The 20,546-nt window shown below is 50.3% G+C and overlaps 1 protein-coding gene across 3 annotated transcripts; it reads left to right on the top strand.

Annotated features, from left to right (window-relative positions):
• Positions 1–218: 218 nt before the first annotated feature.
• LOC114608053 (E3 SUMO-protein ligase ZBED1-like) lies at positions 219–20,316 on the top strand. 3 transcript variants are annotated; one of them, XM_028751941.2, is made up of 6 exons: positions 219–392; positions 1,395–1,464; positions 3,398–3,660; positions 13,500–13,564; positions 13,911–14,068; positions 16,530–20,316. In XM_028751941.2, exons 2-6 carry the CDS (start codon positions 1,416–1,418, stop codon positions 18,554–18,556), a joined length of 2,562 nt encoding a protein of 853 aa, XP_028607774.2. In that variant the 5' UTR covers positions 219–392; positions 1,395–1,415; the 3' UTR covers positions 18,557–20,316. The 3 variants fall into 3 exon arrangements, with proteins under 3 accessions (XP_028607774.2, XP_077773556.1, XP_028607775.2); XM_077917430.1 differs by having other exon boundaries at positions 219–443; XM_028751942.2 differs by lacking the exon at positions 219–392 and having other exon boundaries at positions 698–1,464.
• Positions 20,317–20,546: the final 230 nt, after the last annotated feature.

Genomic DNA, 20,546 nt, shown 5'->3' with positions numbered 1-20,546 from the left:
GGCGAGGGGGGGAAAAGCCCGCCTCTTCTTGCCTTCCGCGCCGATGGAAGGCGCTTCATAGGCTGGGGCGGCGGCGGAACTCTGGGCCGCGCTCTCATTGGCCGCGGGCCGCCCAGCCGGTGGGAAGGGATTGGCGAGGCCGAGCGTTCCATAAGAAAAAAACGAGGGGAGAGAGGGGCGGGGGAGCGCAGATGCGGCTGCGAGCGGCGGCGGCCGGTGTAGCGCGGTGAGCAAGTTTGCAGAACCGGAAGCGGGAGGGAGGAGAGAGGGCGGGAAGGAAGGAGGGCGAAGGGCCGCCTCCCCGCTCCGCCCGCGCGCTCCTCGACCCTCCCTCCCACGAGGGCGCCCGCCTGGAGGAGCTGCCGCAGCGGCATCGATCCAGCTCCGCCCAGGCAGGGCGAGACTTGGCCGGCTTCTCGGGGTTCCTTCCTTTGAGGAGGGAGGTGGGGCAGGCTAAGAATAAGTGGGGGGGGGCTCCTTTTATTTTTGTAATAAGGGTTGGGGGCGTGCAAGTGAGAGGAAAGCTGCTGCTGCTGTTGCAGTGACTTGCGAGGGGACGAGCATTGATTTGCAAGAGCGGGGCTTGGTGTTGCAGGTGGACGGGTGTCCGGGGGGGCTGTGCGTGCAGACGGACTGGGGGGGGGGAGAGATAAGGCGAAGAAGCACTATAGGGGAGCCTGGGTGGGGTCGACGTCAGGTTTGGGGGCTGATCCCGTCCAAAGTGATTGCCTCGTTTGTTTGTTTGATTGGAGCTGTTCTCCAGCGTGGTTCTGAACGGGGTAGGGGAGGCAGCCAGTATTGGGATCACAGAAGCCCCATCTAATTGTACAACTGCATGGGGCCACTAGGGTCATCCAGTCCAACCCCCTGCGCGGCCGGAATCTGGAGCCCAATGTGGGGCTCGAACCCACAGCCTTGAGACTAAGAATCTCATGCTTTACTGACAGAGCTATTTGTGGGGGACTAAGGGGAAGGTGACTGTAATCCACGGGGAAGGTGATGGGCTCTTTCTGTAGAAAGGAGGTGTTGGAGTTTGATATCAGCATGGCCAGTGTTCTAGGTTAGAGGAAGAGGATAGATCCAGGGTTGGGGAGGGGGTATCTGCTGGAAGAAGTTCTTGTTTGTGGGAAGAAGGTAGCAATTGGTGCGGTTTGGGCAGAAGTTGATGTGGGGGGTCAGTGTTGTTCTGGGATGGGGATGGGGAACCTGTGGCAGCGCTAGATGTTGTGGGACCATCGGTCCTGCTGGCTGAGGCTCATGGGAGTTGGATTCCAGCATCATTTGGAAGGCTACCGATTACCTTTCCCTGCTCTTTTGGAAAGTATTTAAGATGACATGGATTTTGGGTGTGAGAAGTACCAACTCTAAACACTTCCTCCCTGTTAACGTTGTAGGCTTCACGATTGTACCACACCATGCAAGTGGCTGAGGATGCCTGCACCAATTTTGAGGATGAGCTGCTCTGTAAGTAAAAGTAAAACCTTCATTTCTGCCCCATCCCAAACATATATGATCCCTTTCCCTTTTGTAAAGGCCACTTAGTCACAAATAAGAAATTATTATTGTAAGTGCCTGTGTTAAGCCATTTGTTGTCTTACCCCAGGAGGGAGAGGAAGAACCACCAAATTCTTTGAAGCTTCCCTGACTGGCCACCTTCAGATATTTCTTACTCGCCACAGGTGATCAGTTGAGTGGTACTTTCGCAGCCTGCCTTTGCTTCGTGTCTAATCTGTGATATAAGATATACCGTATTTTTCGCCCTATAGGACGCACTTTTTCCCCTCCAAAAATGAAGGGGAAATCTGGGTGCGTCCTATGGGGCGAATGCAGGCTTTCGCTGAAGCCTGGAGAGCGAGAGGGGTTGGTGCGCACCGACCCCTCTCGCTCTCCAGGCTTCGCGGACCTCTCCGCAAGCAGCAGGAGCGCTCCTGCTGCTTGCGGAGAGTTGCCGGCATGCCGAAGCCTGCGCGCGCTGAGATCAGCGCGTCTAGGCTTCACGGACCTCTCCGCAAGCAGCGGGAACGCTCCTGCTGCTTGCGGAGAGTTGCCGGCATGCCGAAGCCTGCGCGCGCTGAGATCAGTGCGTCCAGGCTTTGCGGACCTCTCCGCAAGCAGCGGGAGCCAGAGCTGGGCTCCCACGGCTTGCAGAGAGCTGCCTGTTTGGGGGCTGGGGTCGGGGGAAGCTCGAGCTTCCCCCGCCCCAGCCCCGCGCCTGGGGGAGAAATAATTTTTTCCCCTTTATTTCCCCCCCAAAAAACTAGGTGCGCCTTATGGGACAGTGCGTCCTATAGGGCGAAAAATACGGCAATGCTCAAAGAGATTGCACTCGCATACACTCATTTAAACTAACCTAGCTGTCTACTGAAGGATGATGCTTTAGTGACAGGAAGTGACACAAGCAGTGTCCCCATTGACCTGCCTGTGTCAGTGGTTGACAAATTTTGACGGTCCTTTAGAACCAAACCAAATTTCTCACCTCTCCTGCTCTAAACCTCCACAGAAAGCCTAGCACAACTCTAGACAGGCAGTTTTCCCCAACTGCTGTTTAAAAACAATTGAGAGTTTTTCAGTCATCTTTGCCATCTCGGCATAATCCATCAACTTGATTTGCCATTCTTCTCTGGTAAGGACTTCCAACTCTGGGCCAATAACATTCACACAGCTGTTGTTCTATACATAAAAAGTTTTTTCTGCTCCTTCGGAATGTAATTCCTAATAAAAATGCTTCTGTTTTTTTTTAAACAAAAGTTATTTTAAACATTTTTTTCATTTCATTATATATCATCTCCCAAAAAGCTTTTCTTACCTTACAAGTCTACCACACATGATAAAAGGTACCTTCTTTTTCTTTACATTTACAGCAGATATTTGAACTTGTCTTGTACTGTACATTTTTGCTATCTTTGTAAGAGTCAGATACCACCGGTACATCATTTTCATATAATTTTCTTTCAATGTAGAACACGCCATAAATTTCAAATCTGATTTCTAGAACCTTTCCTGGAAAACTCAGAAACCAAGAGGATGAAAACTTTATAAAATAATGGGGGAAATTTATAGGTTATCTAGGAGACTACTGTAAGCAGATGGAAACAAGAGCAGGATTCTGACTCACTTATAGCGTAAAAAACATTATATGCTCTGATATAAAAATTGGAGTATGCAGTTGTAGACGTTTAAGATAAAACTCCATGGATGGTATGGGGGGAAGTTGTGCGATTCGGAGAATCTCTACATACAGTATGATTTTATTGATGTGTGTTTATTTGTAAAATTAATAAAATGTGTTTGGAAAAATAAAAGAATTGTGAGTAGCAGAACCTGTTGACATACCAAAAGTCAGCCTGCGATCTGTTGGTGAAACCAGATCTGCTTCCATTTCTCTTTCCTCCCACAGTCTGTGAAGACTGCCGCCTTTACTTCCGGGACTCCTGCCCGCAGCACGGACCCCCTACCTTTGTGGCTGACAGACCCGTTCCAGAAAGGGCTCAGTCACGAGCCCTGCTCTCCTTGCCGGAGGGACTTCTAGTCAAGGAGCGTTCCCAGGGGGGCCTCAGAGTCTGGAGCGCCCTCCCAGCCCTGCCTCGTGGCTGCATCTTTGGCCCCTACGAAGGGGAAGTGGTACGGGAACATGGCGACTGCACCCGGTATTCCTGGGCGGTAAGACACACAATTCTCCCATCGTTTCCCCCCACAACTTAAAACGTGTAGCCTGGCCTCCCAACTCCGCCAGGCACAATAACACACCGGGTGGATCTCTCCTAGGGCAAAGCACACTTGTCTCCTCCATGCTGCCTTGTTTGCTAACAGAATTTCATTTATGTACCATAGAATTATTCTTTGAGGTTAAACACAGTAAGGAAATATGAAAGCTTTCTATGCATTAACAACGCAGCACTTCAGATTGGATCCAAACTAAGTTAGCTATGCTTTAGTTCAGGGATAGAGGACCTTTCTTCAAGCAGAGGGCCACTCCCCCTCCCCTTTCCCTCTCTTGTCTTCCTAATTGTTTAAACCAATTCATGAACCAGTAACTTATAAATTGACCACCAATAATGAACCATATGTTGTTGATATTACTCCACATTTATTATGCTATTTTTGTGATACACAAATGACACAAGAAAACTTGGTACAGTGGTGCTTCAGGTTACATACGCTTCATGTTACAGCCTCCGCTAACCCAGAAATAGTACCTCGGGTTAAGAACTTTGCTTCAAAATTAGAATAGAAATCGTTCTCCGGCGGCTCAGCAGCAGCAGGAGACCCCATTAGTTAAAGTGGTGCTTCAGGTTAAGAACAGTTTCAGGTTAAGAACAGACCTCCAGAGCGAATTAAGTTTTTAACCTGAGGTACCACTGTATACTTATTTGTATAACATTATTCTTGTTTATAAAACCCAATAATAAAAAAAGATTAGCAGAGGAATTCTCCCCAAAATATAAACACTGGATATGTAAATAGGCATCAATATTTGTATAAAGTTGTTGTGATAGGTATATTTAAAATTTAAAAAAAACAATTTAAAAGTAAAGCAGAGGGCCACATTTCCTTCCTGAGCAGCCTCCCAAGGGCCGCATTCTAGTGGTGGGTGGGGCCAGAGGCAGAAAGCAGACAGAGAAAGAGATGTGACCATTTGTACAATGAGCTACGTGCACAGTTCAGAGAATTCCACGTTCACATAACTCCATCTGGGCAAAAGGCATCTTCAGAGACTCATTCCATGCCGGCAAAAGCCCTTGGGGAGCAGGGTGGAACAGTGCCAGTAAGTGAGAGATGTGGCCTGGCAGGCAGGCTGAGGCTAGAGGGCCACATTGGGACCCTCAGACCTGAGGTTCCCCATCCCTGCTTGGGTCTCAAATAAGTCACTAACTCGTCCTGCCGATTTCCATGGGACCAGAGCATGCCTAGCTTAATCCGGATCCAAGCCAACTAGGGGAAACTGGCGAAGAGGGTTGCCTGCTTCAGCTGAGTAATAGGAAAATCTCCCTACCAGAAACTTCTTCCCAGTTCTTCTTCAAAGTCAATCCTATGCAAATCGGCATCACTGATGTGTACAGTGCTACCTCAGGTTACATATGCTTCAGGTTACAGACTCCGCTAACCCAGAAATAGTACCTCGGGTTAAGAACTTTGCTTCAGGATGAGAACAGAAATCGCACGGCGGTGGCGGGAGGCCCCATTAGCTAAAGTGGTGTTTCAGGTTAAGAACAGTTTCAGGTTAAGAACAGACCTCCGGAACGAATTAAGTACGTAACCAGAGGTACCACTGTATTTGCAGTGTGAGAGCGTCTTTTTTCTTCCATTTTGCAAATCTGGGATATTTTTGGCAAGGTTTGTTTTGCGACAAAGGGTAACAGTGCACTAACTGGAACAGGATAAGATCCAGAAAGGGGGGGGGGGAATCAAGCTGTGGTGCCAGAAAATAAAAACTTTATCTTCAGCCAAGTAAGAAATGCAGGATGGCTTGTGTAGTCATACAGGCACTGCCAGGTTTTATTTCTTTGAAAAGTTTCTATCCCTTGTGGCATCACAAGCAAGCTTGCAAATATAACAGTGATGTGTCGCAGCTCCATTTGTTATTAAATAACCCTTAACGTTGCGGTGTGTGGTGGATTACATAAACATAAAGCCTGAAAACTGAAAATATAGGGTATGGGCATTTTGTTATGTTTTGTTTCAAAATGCCCGGCTGCTGTGGGAAGATATATACAGTGGTACCTCAGGTTAAGTGCTTAATTCGTTCCGGAGGTCCGTACTTAACCTGAAACTGTTCTTAACCTGAACACCACTTTAGCTAATGGGGCCTCCTGCTGCCGCCGCGCCGCCAGAGCACGATTTCTGTTCTCATCCTGAAGCAAAGTTCTTAACATGAAGCACTATTTCTGGGTTAGCGGAGTCTGTAACCTGAAGTGTATGTAACCTGAAGCGTATATACATACATACCACTGTATGTGTGTTTCATTGTGTCAAAGGCCCAATTCAGAACAGAAAAGGGGAGAGTGCACCAATCCAAAAATAAAGGAAACTTTAAGGTGTGCAAAAATATTGTTTCCTTTTCACAATGCCTTTGAGGAAAATTTTACTCTGGTCCACCATAAAACATAGCACTGTTCTCTCTTTATTTCCCCCCTGAGACAGCTCCCCCCCACCCCCTGAAATGCAGTGGGCCAAATAAGAGTATTTGTGTCCCTGGAAGTTATTTGGCTGTTTGTTCTAAAGCCCACTTCATGCGTTTCAAGAGTGGAATACATCTTTGCAAAGATGTTCACACAAAACACTAGCCTCATATGGGCATGTGTTTGCCTTCTTCACATGGGTTTAGCATCCGCATTCTTTTGCAAACAATAAGCGGTTAAGAGGACCCGTGTTTTTCAGCTTTTAGAGGGAGCGCTGACAAAGAAATTCCTTACAATTCCAGTGTAAATAATTGTGTTGCAGTGTGCGTTAGCCAGCTTCCGCGTCCGAGCAAATTAAATGCAGAAATGTTTATTTCAGGCCCTGTCTGCACTGTGCGTTTAAAGCAGTATCATACTGCTTTTAACAGTTGTGACTTCCCACAGAGAACCCTGCCGTTTGTTAAGAGTGCTGAGGAAAGTTGTTAGGAAATCCCTATTCCCCTTACCGAGCTACAATTCCCAGAGTGGTTTAACAACCAGTCCCCCTTTTCAGGGAACTTTGGGAGCTGTAGTTTTGTGAGGGGAAGAGGGCACCCTTAACAAACTACCATTCCCAGGATTCTTTGGGAGAAGCCATGGTTGTTTGAAGTGGTATAACACTGCTTTGAATTTAAAGTGCAGAGATGGGGCCATACATTCTTTAACGTGTCTAATAATGTGTGCACCTCTTTATTCCATTTTTGAGATTTGGGGGTATTGGAGAAATTGGGGTTTCTATAAATATGTGAGGAGGCTAAGAAAGAAAGGAGGGGTGTTTGTGTTAAAGCCCTAAACGGCCTCGATCCTGTATACCTTAAGGAGCGTCTCTCTCCCCCCCACCCCCATCATCCAGCCCGGAGACTGAGGTCCAGTACTGAGGGCCTTCTGGCGGTTCCCTCGCTGCAAGATGTGAGGTTACAGGGAACCAGGCAGAGGGCCTTCTTGGTAGTGGTGCCCACCCTGTGGAACGCCCTCCCAGCAGATGTCAAGGCAATAAACAACTATTTTACTTTTAAAAGACAACTGAAGGCAGCCCTGTTTAGGGAAGTTTTTAATATCTGACACTGTATTTTTTAAATATTTGGTTGGAAGCTGCCCATAGTGGCTGGGGAAACCCAGCCAGATAGGCGGGGTATAAATAATAAATTATTATTATTATTATTATTATTATTATTATTATTATTATTATTATTACCAAGCATCCTTTGGCATTTGCTGATGGGTGCTCAGGCCTGTTCCAGTTAGGCCCGATCACCTTTCCCCCCGGCTTGATTATTCCTTGCAGTGTGTGGCTTCCAGCCACCCACCATTTTACCTTTCCAACACTACTGTGTAGCGGCATTTAGGAAACTGAAAATGGCAGATGGCTTTGTGGCTGCTGGCTGCCACTACCACCAGTAAGCAGGCAGTACGGAGTGGGGTGGGGGCATTAGGATTGGCGGGAGGGTCCTTCGTGTCAAGGCGCACTAAATGGCACTTTGCCAAGGATCGCTCAACCCGACTACTGGCCCTGGCAGGAGGCCATGAAAATACTGTGATGGGTAAAGGAAGCTATCATGCTCCTGGCTTACCTGGGCCTAGCCAGGATTTATATTAAGAGAGCAGGCTTTAGGTTGGCAGGGGCAGAGACAGAACAGAGATATCTGCAACCCACTTGGTTGGTTAGTTAAGCATTTTTATTTACTTACTTGATTTGGGGGGCTTATTTCTGGGTTTTTTCTCCACATATCTGATAATGACAGTCACCTTTTTTAATTTTATCCCACAACTATGAGGACTACAGACTTGCTTAAAAAGTAAAGCTGAGCTTCTCAGAAAGTTTTGCTTTTCACACCATGCCATATCTTAGCCATGCAATACCATAGGTGACTACAGTCATACCTCAGAAGTCAAACAGAATCCGTTCGGCTTCTAAAATGTTTGGAAACCAAGGCGCGGTTTCCGATTCGCTGCAGGAGCATCAGACTTTTGGGTTCCAAAGAACGTTCACAAACCGGAACATTCACTTCCAGGTCTGCGGCGTTTGGGAGCCAAAATGTTCGGCTCACAAGGTGTTCGGAATCCAAGGTACAATTGTAAAGGTAAAGGGACCCCTGACCATTAGGTCCAGTCGTGACCGACTCTGGGGTTGCGGCGCTCATCTTGCTTTATTGGCTGAGAGAGCCAGCGTATAGCTTCCGTGTCATGTGGCCAGCATGACTAAGCCGCTTCTGGCGAACCAGAGCAGCGCATGGAAACACCGTTTACCTTCCTGCCGGAGCGGTACCTATTTATCTACTTGCACTTTGACGTGCTTTCGAACTGCTAGGTTCGCAGGAGCAGGGACCGAGCAACGCGAGCTCACCCCGTCGCAGGGATTCGAACCGCCGACCTTCTGATCGGCAAGTCCTAGGCTCTGTACTTGATCACTGTAATGGCCTTTGTGGTCCACTGCAAATCTAGTAGAGACTCTAGTTGTGCAGCAGTTAGAGCCTGTACCCCCATTTGGAGGCCACAACTCTCCATCATCCCTCAATAATGGCCATGCTGACTGGAACTGGAGTCTCAAGAACATCTGTAGGGCCACCAGTTCCCCATTCCTGGTTGTCAGACTCAGGGAGACTCCGGCTTAAATTTCCCACTTGGCCACCAAGCTGACTTGGGCCAGTTGCCGTCTCTCAGCCCAACCTACTGTGTTGTGACGATAAAGGGAGTGGCAGCAGGGGTAATATCACCCTGAGCTCTTCGAGGAGAGTGGGATAAACATGTGACAAATAAAATCCCAAACCAGTTTCCTTTGGCCGCCAAGACCCAAGGGTTGAGTTGGTTGTGCCCCAAAAGGTCCCTGAAGAAAGATTTATGTTTTGACACCATGTGGAGCTCCAAAAATGTACCTTGAGGCTTCCTCCCTTTTTCCACAGATGCCTTCGGTTTGCCACGAATTATAGCATTATGAAACAAAACAACAACAACAGAAATGCCCTTGACTAAATGGTGGCTGTATTTGTGGGCACAATGATGTCATCCTTCAAAGGCATCTGTGGTTATTTGAGCACCTGATTCTGGCTAGGATCGAGCTGTAAATATGCAAAGATCAGCCTTAGATTGAGGTGCCACCTTTCAGTTTGGAGTCCCCTGTGCTTTTATGCTAACTTTGACTTGTAGTAGCTGTTCAAAGCTCTGACCAAGCTCCATGCAGCAATGTATGTATCTTTGAATTGAAGATGCCAGTTTATTTCAAATTTTGCATAAGCTGGAGGGGGGGAGAGAGAGATTTGGAGGAGGGAAATTAACACTTTCCTGTGGCAGTCCTGAGAAAAAAATTCTTTACTCTAAAGGAGGCAAATCTCTCATGGAAATTCAATGGGGAATTTCCCTCCAATGTAAATACTGGCTTCAGGGAAGGGATTTTCTCAGAATGGCAGCAGGGAAAGAGATGGTTAAACTCCCTCTCTGTGCTTGCTTTGATGCTATAGATTTATCACCACCCCAACTAATACCTATGCATATCTTTATTTATTACAAGTTAAATGCAAAGGCATTCAAGTCTAGTTTTGGCTCCAGGGGAAATCTTTCCTAGCTGTGCTGAAGATCTTTTGCTCAGTCAAAACTGTGGCAATACAAAAAAAAAAAAAAAATCCACAATTGGATCTCCTGCTGCGATTTCCATTTAATTTGCTTATGTTCATCATTTAGGCCATATTTCTGACCAAAGCGCTCTCTCTTCAGGAGTTGGACAACAATATAAACTGCAGAAAGTGAATTTTCCTAAAACTTCATAAATTACAAAAATTCGAAGGGAAGCAAGAACATTTGGAAAACGCAAAACTGCCAGCGTTAAATTAATCACAGGCGGCAACAACAAAGCAGAAAATCAGCAGCATATCCAATAAAACCTCATTAGTCAAAGGATACTTGAAATAGATAGGTCTGCAAATCCAGATTAAGCTACTGTTAATGATTATGATAGATAATGGCCACTGGAGGAAGGCAGCTGAATAAGAGCTCCCTGGGGAAAGGGATTGATTGCTGAACTACTCTGCGACTTGTAGTTCTGTGATAGGGGTCTCCTAGCAACGCTTGGCCCCCTTCACAAACTACAGCTCCCATAATTCATTGGTGGAAGCCATGACTGCTTAAAGTGGTATGAGGCTGGTGGTAGGGTTGCCATATTCCAAGAGGTAAAAAACTGAACACAAAATGTTGAGATTTTTTAGGGCAATCGCCCAATACCCCATCGCTGCTGCCATTCTAGAGCCTGAACCAGAGCCACCCATGCACACACACACACACACAAAAATAAACCCTAAATCCAGGACATTTGCTTTAAAATGTAAAATTTCCCCCGGATGGGCATGTAGGACCCCCAAAAGAGGACATGTCAGGGAATTCTAGGACATATGGCAACCCCACTCATGGGAATTGGAGTCTTAACAAATATCCAGAAGGCCGCAGCTTCCCCAGACCTGCTCTAAGCCTTATAAAGGCTGATTGTGAGCTATGGATCTTTCCACACGTGCAATAAAAGGTTTAGTTCAGCTGATCCTCAAACCCAAGCACCTTCACCCCAAGACTAGCACAAGTCCTTATTCAGTGGCAGTCAATTCTCTTCTGTCCACACTGATGAGGTGGTCGAGAGAGTTGTTTCTGTTTTTAAATGTGGTTTTTCTGCTACATTTTTAACATTATTTTTAAACCACAGAATTGTAAAGTTGGAAGAGACCTCAAGGATCATATAGCCCAACACCCTGCAATGCAGGAATATGCAGGTGTCCCCATACGGGGATTGAACCTGCAGCCTTGGTGTTATCAGCACCGTGCTCTTAACCAACTGAGCTATCCAGGCTGATGGAACCTGACCAAGGCCACAGAACTCAGGCCTCTTGCACCAGACTCTCTGTCCATCTCACTCAGTATTGTCTACTCTTGATAGGCAGAGAGGTCTTTTCCAGCCTGGCCAGGTAATATCAGTCATTGGACCTGGGATCTTCCGAAAGCAAAGTGCATGCATGCTCTAGCAATGAGCTATTTCATCTTCCCTCTGTGTTGCCCTTGCCCTCAGTTTTGACATCTCAGCAACCCCAGGAGATCGAGAGCCAGGTAAGGCTGGGAAAAATTGCAGCATGCCCTAGCCACCCAATAAGCTTCCTGGCCGAGTGAGGATTTGAACTCTGGACTCTCCAATCTGAGCACAACACTCACTGCATTGCAACAGCCGCTTGCATGCAATTAATCCTTCCTTTGCTTCTCAAGAGAGAGGAAGAAGATAAAGCTCTCGTTTTTAAAAATGAAATAAAATGCAGATGTGGGGGAAAGGTTATTTGTCACAAACTGCCTTCAGTATCAGAGACCTCTGAGTATCAGTCGCTAGGCAGCAACAGCAAGAAGAGGGCTATTGTTGCCCTATCAAGAGGCAGCTGGTTGGCCACTCTAGGAACACAGTGATGAACTAAACAGGCCTCTGGTGTGATCCAGCATGCTCTTTTCATGTTCACCTGAGCCAAGATTTGCAAAATGGCAGCTTTGCTGCTCTTTGGTACATGGAAAGGCTCAAGTGGAATATTTTTCCAGGTGTGTTTTGGGTGATCAGGATACACAGTCTCCCTGCAACCCTAAAGGAGGGCAGGAAACCGGAATCCAAAGCTGCTCAGCAAACTGGTCCATGTGGAAGGATGGGCAGAAGGTTGGTTTGGGAATACAGTGGTACCTTGGTTCCCAAACGCCTTGGCTCCCGAACAAATCAGCTTCCAAATGCTGCAAACCTGGAAGTAAGTATTCCGGTTTGTGAATGTTTTTCGGAAGCCAAATGTCCTCCGCAGCTTCCAGTTGAGTGTGGGAAGCTCCTGCAGCCAATCGAAAGCCACACCTTGGTTTTCGAACGGTTTGGGGAGTCGAACATACTCTCGGAACGGATTTAGTTCGAGAACCAAGGTTCCACTGTAACTGATAAGTCCTTGGATGACTTGCAGTTGATCTGCATGGGTTTCTGGCTTCCAGTTGCTCAACAAAGGCAGTTTCAAAAAGGCTGTTGGCCCTACACACACACAAAATTGACTGGAGTAGATATTGATTTGTATTAGCTACCTGTAAATTATCTCTGTGTTTGACTTTATGGGCTGAAGGGAGCAATTGGCTCCTTTTCCTGAGCTTTTCTGGATTGAGATCTCTGGGTCACTATTTTGTACCCGGCTTCAGTTAGTAGGCCCTGGGGGTAGTCTAGATAATAATATTTTTGTTAAAATCTGAAAACTTGCTCACACCTACTTTAAGGCATTTGACGCTTTTCAGATCCACTGTAGATGGCGCTCTATTCCCTTTCGAAATGCTTTCTGGCTTGTCTCTGGCTTGCAGACCTGAAATCCACCTTAGGCTGCCAAAAGTGATGGGTTAGTGTACAGTGAGAGTGACACACACACCTGGGCCCAGATCGTGGCACACTTTTAAGCCATCCACTTGGAAGCCCAGCCCTTGTCCCTTGGGGCTGGGGTGCCTGCGATATCAGGCAAATTCTTAAGGGTGCATCGAGAACTATTTTGCAGGAGGGTTTCACATTCCTGCTGGGAAATTCAGATTTGCACATTTAGAGTGCAGTAAAAGCACCCAATAGGGATGTGGGTGGCGCTGTGGGTAAAACCTCAGCGCCTAGGGCTTGCTGATCGCATGGTCGGCGGTTCGAATCCCCGCGGCGGGGTGAGCTCCCGTCTTTCGGTCCCAGCTCCTGCCCACTTAGCAGTTCGAAAGCACTCTTAAGTGCAAGTAGATAAATAGGTACCGCTTTATAGCGGGAAGGTAAACGGCGTTTCCGTGTGCTGCTCTGGTGCCGACTCGCCAGAGCAGCTTTGTCACGCTGGCCACATGACCTGGAAGTGTCTCCGGACAGCGCTGGCCCCCGGCCTCTTAAGTGAGATGGGCGCACAACCCTAGAGTCGGACACGACTGGCCTTCGGGCAGGGGTACCTTTACCTTTACCTTTAAAAGCACCCGATATCACCCTAGTGCAACAAATCCACTTTAGGGGAAAAGAAATAAGACTTTTTTTGTGGTTGGGAAAGTGTCAGGAAAATGCACCGGGAAGTGTGGAATGAATGAATGGTCAAAGTGGGGAGGGGAGAGAGATATAAAGAGCCTGCTGGGAATTCAGGATGACCGCTTACTGTCATGTAACCTCCCCACAAGCATTTCAGAATGGGTGATCAATTAAGACTGGATATAATCTAACCTTTGCACAAGTTTTGCGCAAGCATTTCTAGGATGGTTGCTCTGTAAATACATACAGAGGAGCCCTAAGGTAGGGGTTGGGTAAGAGTGGAGCTTTCGTTTCGTTCTTCTTCTCCTTCCCTGATCTTTCCATCCCTCCTTCAGGTGCAGGACAACGGCTCCTACTTCTTTGTCGACGCGTCGGATGATTCTAGATCCAACTGGATGAGGTGAGCCCCTTGGGAGAGAGGCCCAGCGGAAGGAAGGAAGGGGATATACACCCGTCCCAGCTTAGTTGCGTACATTATACCCACGGAGCTACACACAAACACACCCCGTGATGAATTAGGTTTGGCAGCTTTTCAGCCCCCATAGGATGCTGGAGTGATCCCCGTGGTGAATGCTTGTTTAGTCATAGGGGAGTGCTTCCAGCCTCCTTGCAGACTGTGGGCTGCCTTTACCCTGGAGTCGTACTGCTGCGGCTACCGCTCGGTGCATCCACCAGCGAGTAAAGCATGACGCATGCCCCCCCCCCCCAAAACCACAGTGTGACTCATCCCCGCTTCCTCCCTGCAGATATGTGGCGTGCGCCTCCACCGAGGAGGAACAGAACCTGACTGTTTTCCAGTACCGGGGCTATATCTACTACCGGGTCTGCCAGACCATACCTGCTGACACAGAGCTGCTGGTGTGGATAGGGGAGGAGTATGCACGCACGCTGGGATTACGCTTAGGTAGGCAAAAAGAAGAAGAGGAGGGGAGTGGGACATGTTGCAAGGCCTCCTGTCTTCCCTTCTCCCTCAGTCTTGTAATCACCTAAGGAAGCTGCCGAGTACCAGGTCTGACAATTGGATACTCTTGACCGGTGATGATTTTTCCTGGATCTCCTGCAAACGTCCGTCCCGCTCCCTGCTGCCTGGTCATTTTTAAACTAGAGGTGTCAGGAATCAAACCTGGGATCTTCACAGCAATGTGCAGTGAGGCCCTCCATGGCCCAGTTTGGGGGAAAGCGCACCCGAGAGCCAAATGATCAGGGTTATCCTCTTTTTAAGCATACCCCATGACCCTCCCCAGTGCTAACAGCAGCCACAAAACATTACCCCATTAAGGAAATAGTTTCTGAGTTTCATTCCTCGCATATGACCTAGAAACAGGAGATAATTTCGGCTCTGGATTTAATAGTTCTATTGTGTGGGGTTGGGGTTGGGGGTCCTCTTTGCATTGCAGTGTGCATTCCTTCACTGAATTCAGAATGGGGCACTGCTTTGAGGGCTCTTCTCATTCTCCTGAGTGGGGTCACTGGGCGTCTTGCCCCAGTGGTGCCACTGTAAGGAATACTGTGGCATCTTGGCTTGTGGTCATATTCCTAGGCTCCCAGATTACCCATTAAAGGGTCTCTCTGTAAGAATATATTTACCCCACAACTAGTCTTCATTTCCCATTATTGCCAAGTTTTTGTTGTTGTGAACGCAACAGTTATTTATTTTTAAGTTTTTTCCTGCAACAGAATCAAACCAAAGCAATTCACAGTACATTCGGACCTTGGATCCCGAACGCCTTGGTACTCAGACGTTTTTGCTCCCGAACACCGGAAACCTGGAAGTGAATGTTCCGATTTGTGAACGTTCTTTGGAACCCGAACATCCAGTGGGGCTTCCGCAGCTTCCGATTGGCTGAAGGAGCTTCCTGCAGCCATTCAGAAGCTGCGCTTTGGTTTCCAAACGTTTTGGAAGTCAAACGGACTTCCGGAACGGATTCAGTTCAACTTCAACATTCTGTGTTGTTTAAATGTAACCCAGCCTTGCACACTGTTTGAAGAGCTGGTGTACACACCTTTGGGATGGAGTGGGAAGGGATCATTGACTTGCTGTCTTCACCTTTGCAGTCTCCTTTTCCCCCTGCACTTTGCTAGGTAAAAAAGAAAACACCCTCCCTGTTCTCCCAAGCTTGAAGCCAAGGAAGGAGAGGAAGGCATTCTCCCTAAGCCTTGTGCTATGCTCAGAGCAGTTCCACAGCTCAGCATGGCACCAGGTACAAAAGCAGGAGAAGTATAGGGTCATGGCAACTGCACATGTGAAGTGGCTGCCACAGTTCAAAGTTTGTGGGTCCCTACTGACCAGCCGCTGGGAATAAGGAGGTACTTTGGAATTCGGATCCGTAAGAACATAGAAAAAGCCTGCTGGATCAGGCCAAAGGCCCGTCTGGTGCAGCATCCTTTTCTCACAGTGGCCAACCGGATGCCTGTGGGAAACCCATACGCAGGATCTGAGCACAAGAGCACTCTTCTTCTGCGGTTTCCAACAACTGGTACCAAGAAGCATTGCCGCCTCTTGACACTACTGCTTGGTGGGTCTGATGCCAGTTGTGGTTCATCCACATCCGGGAGGTGCAAAAGTTCCCCACACATAGAATCACAGAATTGTAGAGTTGGAAGGGACCCCGAGGATCATCCTTGCAAAGCAGGAATATGCAGCTGTCCCATGTGGGGATTGAACCTGCGACCTTGGTGCTATCAGCACTATGCTGTAACCAACTGAGCCATCCAGTTTGGTCTATCTTTCCAGCAGCAGAGATGGAGGCCTCTTCAGCCACGGCCAGATTGTTGAACAGACTTAACAGGGCCCTAACCTGGGGTGTAGGGACGCAGGTGGCACTGTGGGTAAAAGCCTCAGCGCCTAGGGCTTGCCGATCGAAAGGTCGGCGGTTCAAATCCCCGCGGCGGGGTGCGCTCCCGTTGCTCGGTCCCAGCGCCTGCCAACCTAGCAGTTCGAAAGCACTCCCGGGTGCAAGTAGATAAATAGGAACCGCTTACTAGCGGGAAGGTAAACGGCGTTTCCGTGTGCGGCTCTGGCTCGCCAGAGCAGCGATGTCACGCTGGCCACGTGACCCGGAAGTGTCTCCAGACAGCGCTGGCCCCCGGCCTCTTGAGTGAGATGGGCGCACAACCCTAGAGTCTGTCAAGACTGGCCCGTACGGGCAGGGGTGCCTTTACCTTTACCTTTAACCTGGGGTGTTGGTTGGGGGGAGGTGAGGGACTGTGCTGCTAAATAGCATGGGGGGGAGTGGTGGTGGGGAACTCCCATGCCACAATTTGCTCACCCCACAACAGCAGAGGGACAGTTCCAGGGTTGGCTGCCTTGCACCTCGGCAGATGTAGCGGACCCTCACCTTTGCGCTGTTATCTCTCCCTTCCAGGCGAGCATTTTAAGTACGAATTTGGCGAGAAGGAGCTGCTGATGAAACTCTTCCAGGAGCTGCACCTCAAGACCCCGCCGCCGCCTCCCGCTCCCCACGCCCCTTCTTCCCGCACCCAGTACCTGTGTGGAGACGCCGCCGCCTCTCCCCTGCTGCCCCTCCACAAGCCGGGCCTCCCCCCGGGGGGTAGCCCTTTCCCGCTGCTAGAAGGGACGCAGAACCTGGTGGGGCTGGGGAGGGCGCAGAGCCGCTACTGGACTTTCTTTGGGTTCCAGGGGGACGCCTACGGCCGCATCCTGGACAAGAGCAAAATCATCTGCAAGCTGTGCGGAGTCCGCCTCAGCTACAGTGGCAACACCACCAACCTACGCCAGCACCTCATCTACAAGCACCGCTGCGAGTACAACCAGCTGGTTGGGACCCAGACGGCCGCTCTGGACAAAGGGGTCCTGGGGACGGCGAGCGAGTTCGGAGCCCCCCGGCCTCCCGCCCCCGGCAGGACCACGCGGGCGGTGGCCGACTTCATCGTGCTCGACCTGATGCCCGTGGAGGTGGTGGAAGGAGAAGGGTTTGGGCAGATGTTGGGGGTCCTGGACCCCAACTACAAGCCCCCAGATGCCGCCTCCCTGGCCCACACGGTGCTGAGGGACATGCACACCCACATGAAGGGGAAAATCTGGGAGCTGGTGCGGACCCTGCCCCAGTGCTCACTCAGCTTAGACATCTGGCGCCACAGCAACACCCTCACCTACCTCACTCTCACCGTGCACTACGTGGACGACTGCTTCGAAGCCCGGGCGAGGGTGCTCTCGAGCCGCCCCATCCCCGAAGAGCCCAGTGCCGACGGCCTGGCAGAGGCCCTCAGCGAGGCGGCCAAGGAGTGGGGGGTCCGTGAGAGCACCTCATACACCGTCGGAGGCCTTGGGCTCACTACCCAGCAGGCCGTGGCGGCGCTCGGTTGGACCGCCCTGCCTTGCATCGGGCAGGCCTTGCGAGCCGCCATGGAGGCTGTGCTGAGCCAGCCGGCAGCGCAGGGTGCCTTTGAGCGGCTGCGGCGCCTGGCATCCTGGGCGCTGGCCGGGGCAGGCCGGGGCGAGAAACTGTGGGCCCAGGAGCCCCTCCTGCAAGCGCACCTCGGCCGCTTCCTGCGGGACGGTGGCAAGTGGCACAGCGCCTATGCCGTCCTGCAAGGCCTGCTTGAGCACAGCGACCCTCTGGCGGGGCTCGGCCCTGACGGGGAGGCGACGCTGCGCCCCCAGGACTGGGCTGCCCTTCGGGACGCGGCCAAGGTCCTCAAGCCCATGGCCATTGCTACCTCGACGTTCACCAAAGACCCCTTTTCCAGCCTGTCCCTTGTCAAGCCTGTGCTCACCAGCCTTCTCTATAAACACCTGGTGGGCAGCGAGTGGGACTCCGCCTTGGCGCTGGAAGCCAAGGCCGCGGCCCAGAAGGAACTGAACCAGCACTTCTCCAGCCCGGACGTCAACCAGGCCCTCAACCTGGCGTGCGCCCTAGACCCACGCTTCCGCGGCCTCGACTTCCTGAGCCACTCGGACCGTGTGGAAACCCTCCACTTGCTCAAGGCAGAAGCGTCGCGGCTGGCGGAGTCACCAGCAGCGCAGGCATCCGGCCCGCAGGGCATGGCCTTGCCCCCATCGCCGCCAGCCAAGGTGCCAAAGCAAGACGCAGGCATCGAGTTCCTGCTGGGGGACCTGTGCAGCATGCGCGCCGCCTCGGGCGCCAGCTCGGCACATCAGCAGGTGGAGCAGGAGGCCAGCAGCTTCCAGTCCAGCAAGGCCTCCGCCCTCGGCCAGGACCCTCTGCAGTGGTGGAAGACGCACCACACGCAGTACCCGCTGCTGGCCCGGGCGGCCCGCAAGCTGCTTGCCGTGCCTGCCACCTCGGTGCCCGCGGGCTGGCTGTTCAGCAGCGCCGGCGACGCCATGCACACCAAGCGGCAGGCCCTGACGCCAGAGCATGTTGATATGCTGGTGTTCCTCCACGGCAACCGAGCCATGCTCTATTAGGACACGGGGAAAGGGAATGGGTGGCTTGGGTGGGCAGGGCTCCCTTCTTTGCCTGCCCCCCCCCCAATGGCACGAGGGTGGCAAAAATGCTTCCGGAGAACCCTCTTCCCTTCCTTCCTTCCTTCCTTCCTTCCTTCCTTCTTTCCTCCCTTCTGTCTTTCCCTGTGGGACAGGCTTAATGCTCTGTGTGGTTTTGAAACAGAAGAGGGTCAAGAGGAGCAGAACAAACCATTTGGGCGCTTTTTTGGAGGGGGTGGTAGTGCCTGTCCATCAGCCAGAAACAGCCTGGAGCGAAAAGATAATAGATATGGCCATAGTAGTCATTTTGGAGAACAGGAATGGTCCATTCTAAGGTTGGGGGGGTGGAGAGGAGGCTGAGGACAGAAGTGGTCCATCAAAGGGGTGGGAGGCCTGATGTGAAGGAATATTCCACATGCCACAAGGGAAAAGGGGTGTGTGAACATGAGGGAGGAGGTGCGTATGGCTTGCACAGCGCTTCTCTCGCTTGCATTGCAGCCCCATTTTTCTCTCCTGCCTGGTAGAAGATGCGCAGCAGCAAAGGACAGGGATGTTCCATGAAAGGAAAGGAGAGGGAGCATCTGAGGACAGGAATGGCCCACAAAGAAAGTTGGGGGGGGGAGAGTAGAGGTGGGGCTGGAATATTCCATGTGTGTAGGGGGGGAGGTGGAGCTCTGATTGAGGGCGGGCAGGATTTTGGGGAGTTGGATTTGGCAGGGATAGAGGAAACCACAGGAATTGAAAAGCAGGGGGAATGCAGAAGGAGCTCACATAGCAAGGTGGAGGAAGTGGGACAAAATAGCAGAGTGGAATATTCCAAGTGGGCTGGATTGTAATTAGCCATATATTGCAAGGGGGGTGGGGTGGAGGATTGCAATTGGGGGAGGGGAGAGAGGCAGTTTTTCCACAGTAGATATTGTGGATTTCCAATTCCCTCCCCTTAAAAAAAAATTATATATAGAATATTTATGTATATTGGTGTCCAGGTGTCCTTTGAGCTTAAAGGCAGGGGATGTTGATGGTTTAATATCCCAAGCAGCAGTTTGAGGAGGGATCTAATCAGAAAACAAACTCATCTGCCCCCTTTCATTTCCTTTTTCTAGGATATTGGGCAGGGTGGGGGCATGGGGAAAATTGTGTCTGGGAAATCCCTTCAGGCCCCGAGCTATCTCCCTTTGCACCTGAAATCATGTGATTGCCTTCTTTTCTCCTCTATGGCGTGGGGTGGGGGTCCCAGGCACAGATTAGAAAGACTCAAAAACAAAGTAAAGAAAAAAGAGGGTGTTTAGAGGACACTGGCCCTCCCCTCTTTGGGATCAGAGATGCCCCCCCCCTCTGGTGTACCACCCACCCTTCTGGGGCAAGCAGTCAGTTAGCATAATAAACCAAAGAAAGTATTATCCCATTCCTTTCTACTCTTCCCTCCCCCCCCCCAAGTTCGTTACATACACCCCTAGTACGGTTTGCATGTGGCTGAAACGTGTCTCTCCAGAACATGGAGGAACAAAGCTGAAAACATGAATGCATGTATTTTCTCTTTCCTGCCCCCTCCCCTTAATGTCACCCCCACATTTGGGGGGGGTGGAGGCAGCTTCGAGGAACAACGCTTGGGTTTCATTTTTTTAATCTCCCCCCCCCCCTGCTCCCCGTTCAGTATTGGAACATGTTTTCTTTTGTGTGTGTTTTTCAAAAATTGAAATGGGTGCTTCAACAAGAAAATAAAAGTATGCTTTATTTTAAAAGGGTGCTTCTGGTTTTCTTAAGAAGGGTGAACAGGGAGGGGGGAGAAGTAGCTGAAGAGATTTACCCCAATGCAGCAGGTTCATGACCTGCGACAGCGGCAGCCTTCACCAGCTGGGGCCCTCCAGATATTTTGGATTAGCACTGCTCCCTGGAGCTGATGGGAGTTGTAGTGATTGAATCGTGGATTGTAGAGCTGGAAAGGACCCTGAGGATCATCTAGTCCAACCCT

Source organism: Podarcis muralis, chromosome 13, assembly GCF_964188315.1.
Source record: "Podarcis muralis chromosome 13, rPodMur119.hap1.1, whole genome shotgun sequence".
NCBI classification, from domain to species: domain Eukaryota; kingdom Metazoa; phylum Chordata; class Lepidosauria; order Squamata; family Lacertidae; genus Podarcis; species Podarcis muralis.
This window is presented reverse-complemented; position numbering and strand designations above follow the sequence as displayed.

Bases quoted from the DNA above. Each gene is read 5' to 3' on its own strand.
- LOC114608053 (XM_028751941.2), top strand. From the start codon at position 1,416: ATGCAAGTGGCTGAGGATGCCTGCACCAATTTTGAGGATGAGCTGCTC. The intron at 1,465-3,397 runs GTAAGTAAAAGT...TTCCTCCCACAG, and splicing joins TTTTGAGGATGAGCTGCTCT to TCTGTGAAGACTGCCGCCTT. The intron at 3,661-13,499 runs GTAAGACACACA...TCCCTCCTTCAG, and splicing joins GCACCCGGTATTCCTGGGCG to GTGCAGGACAACGGCTCCTA.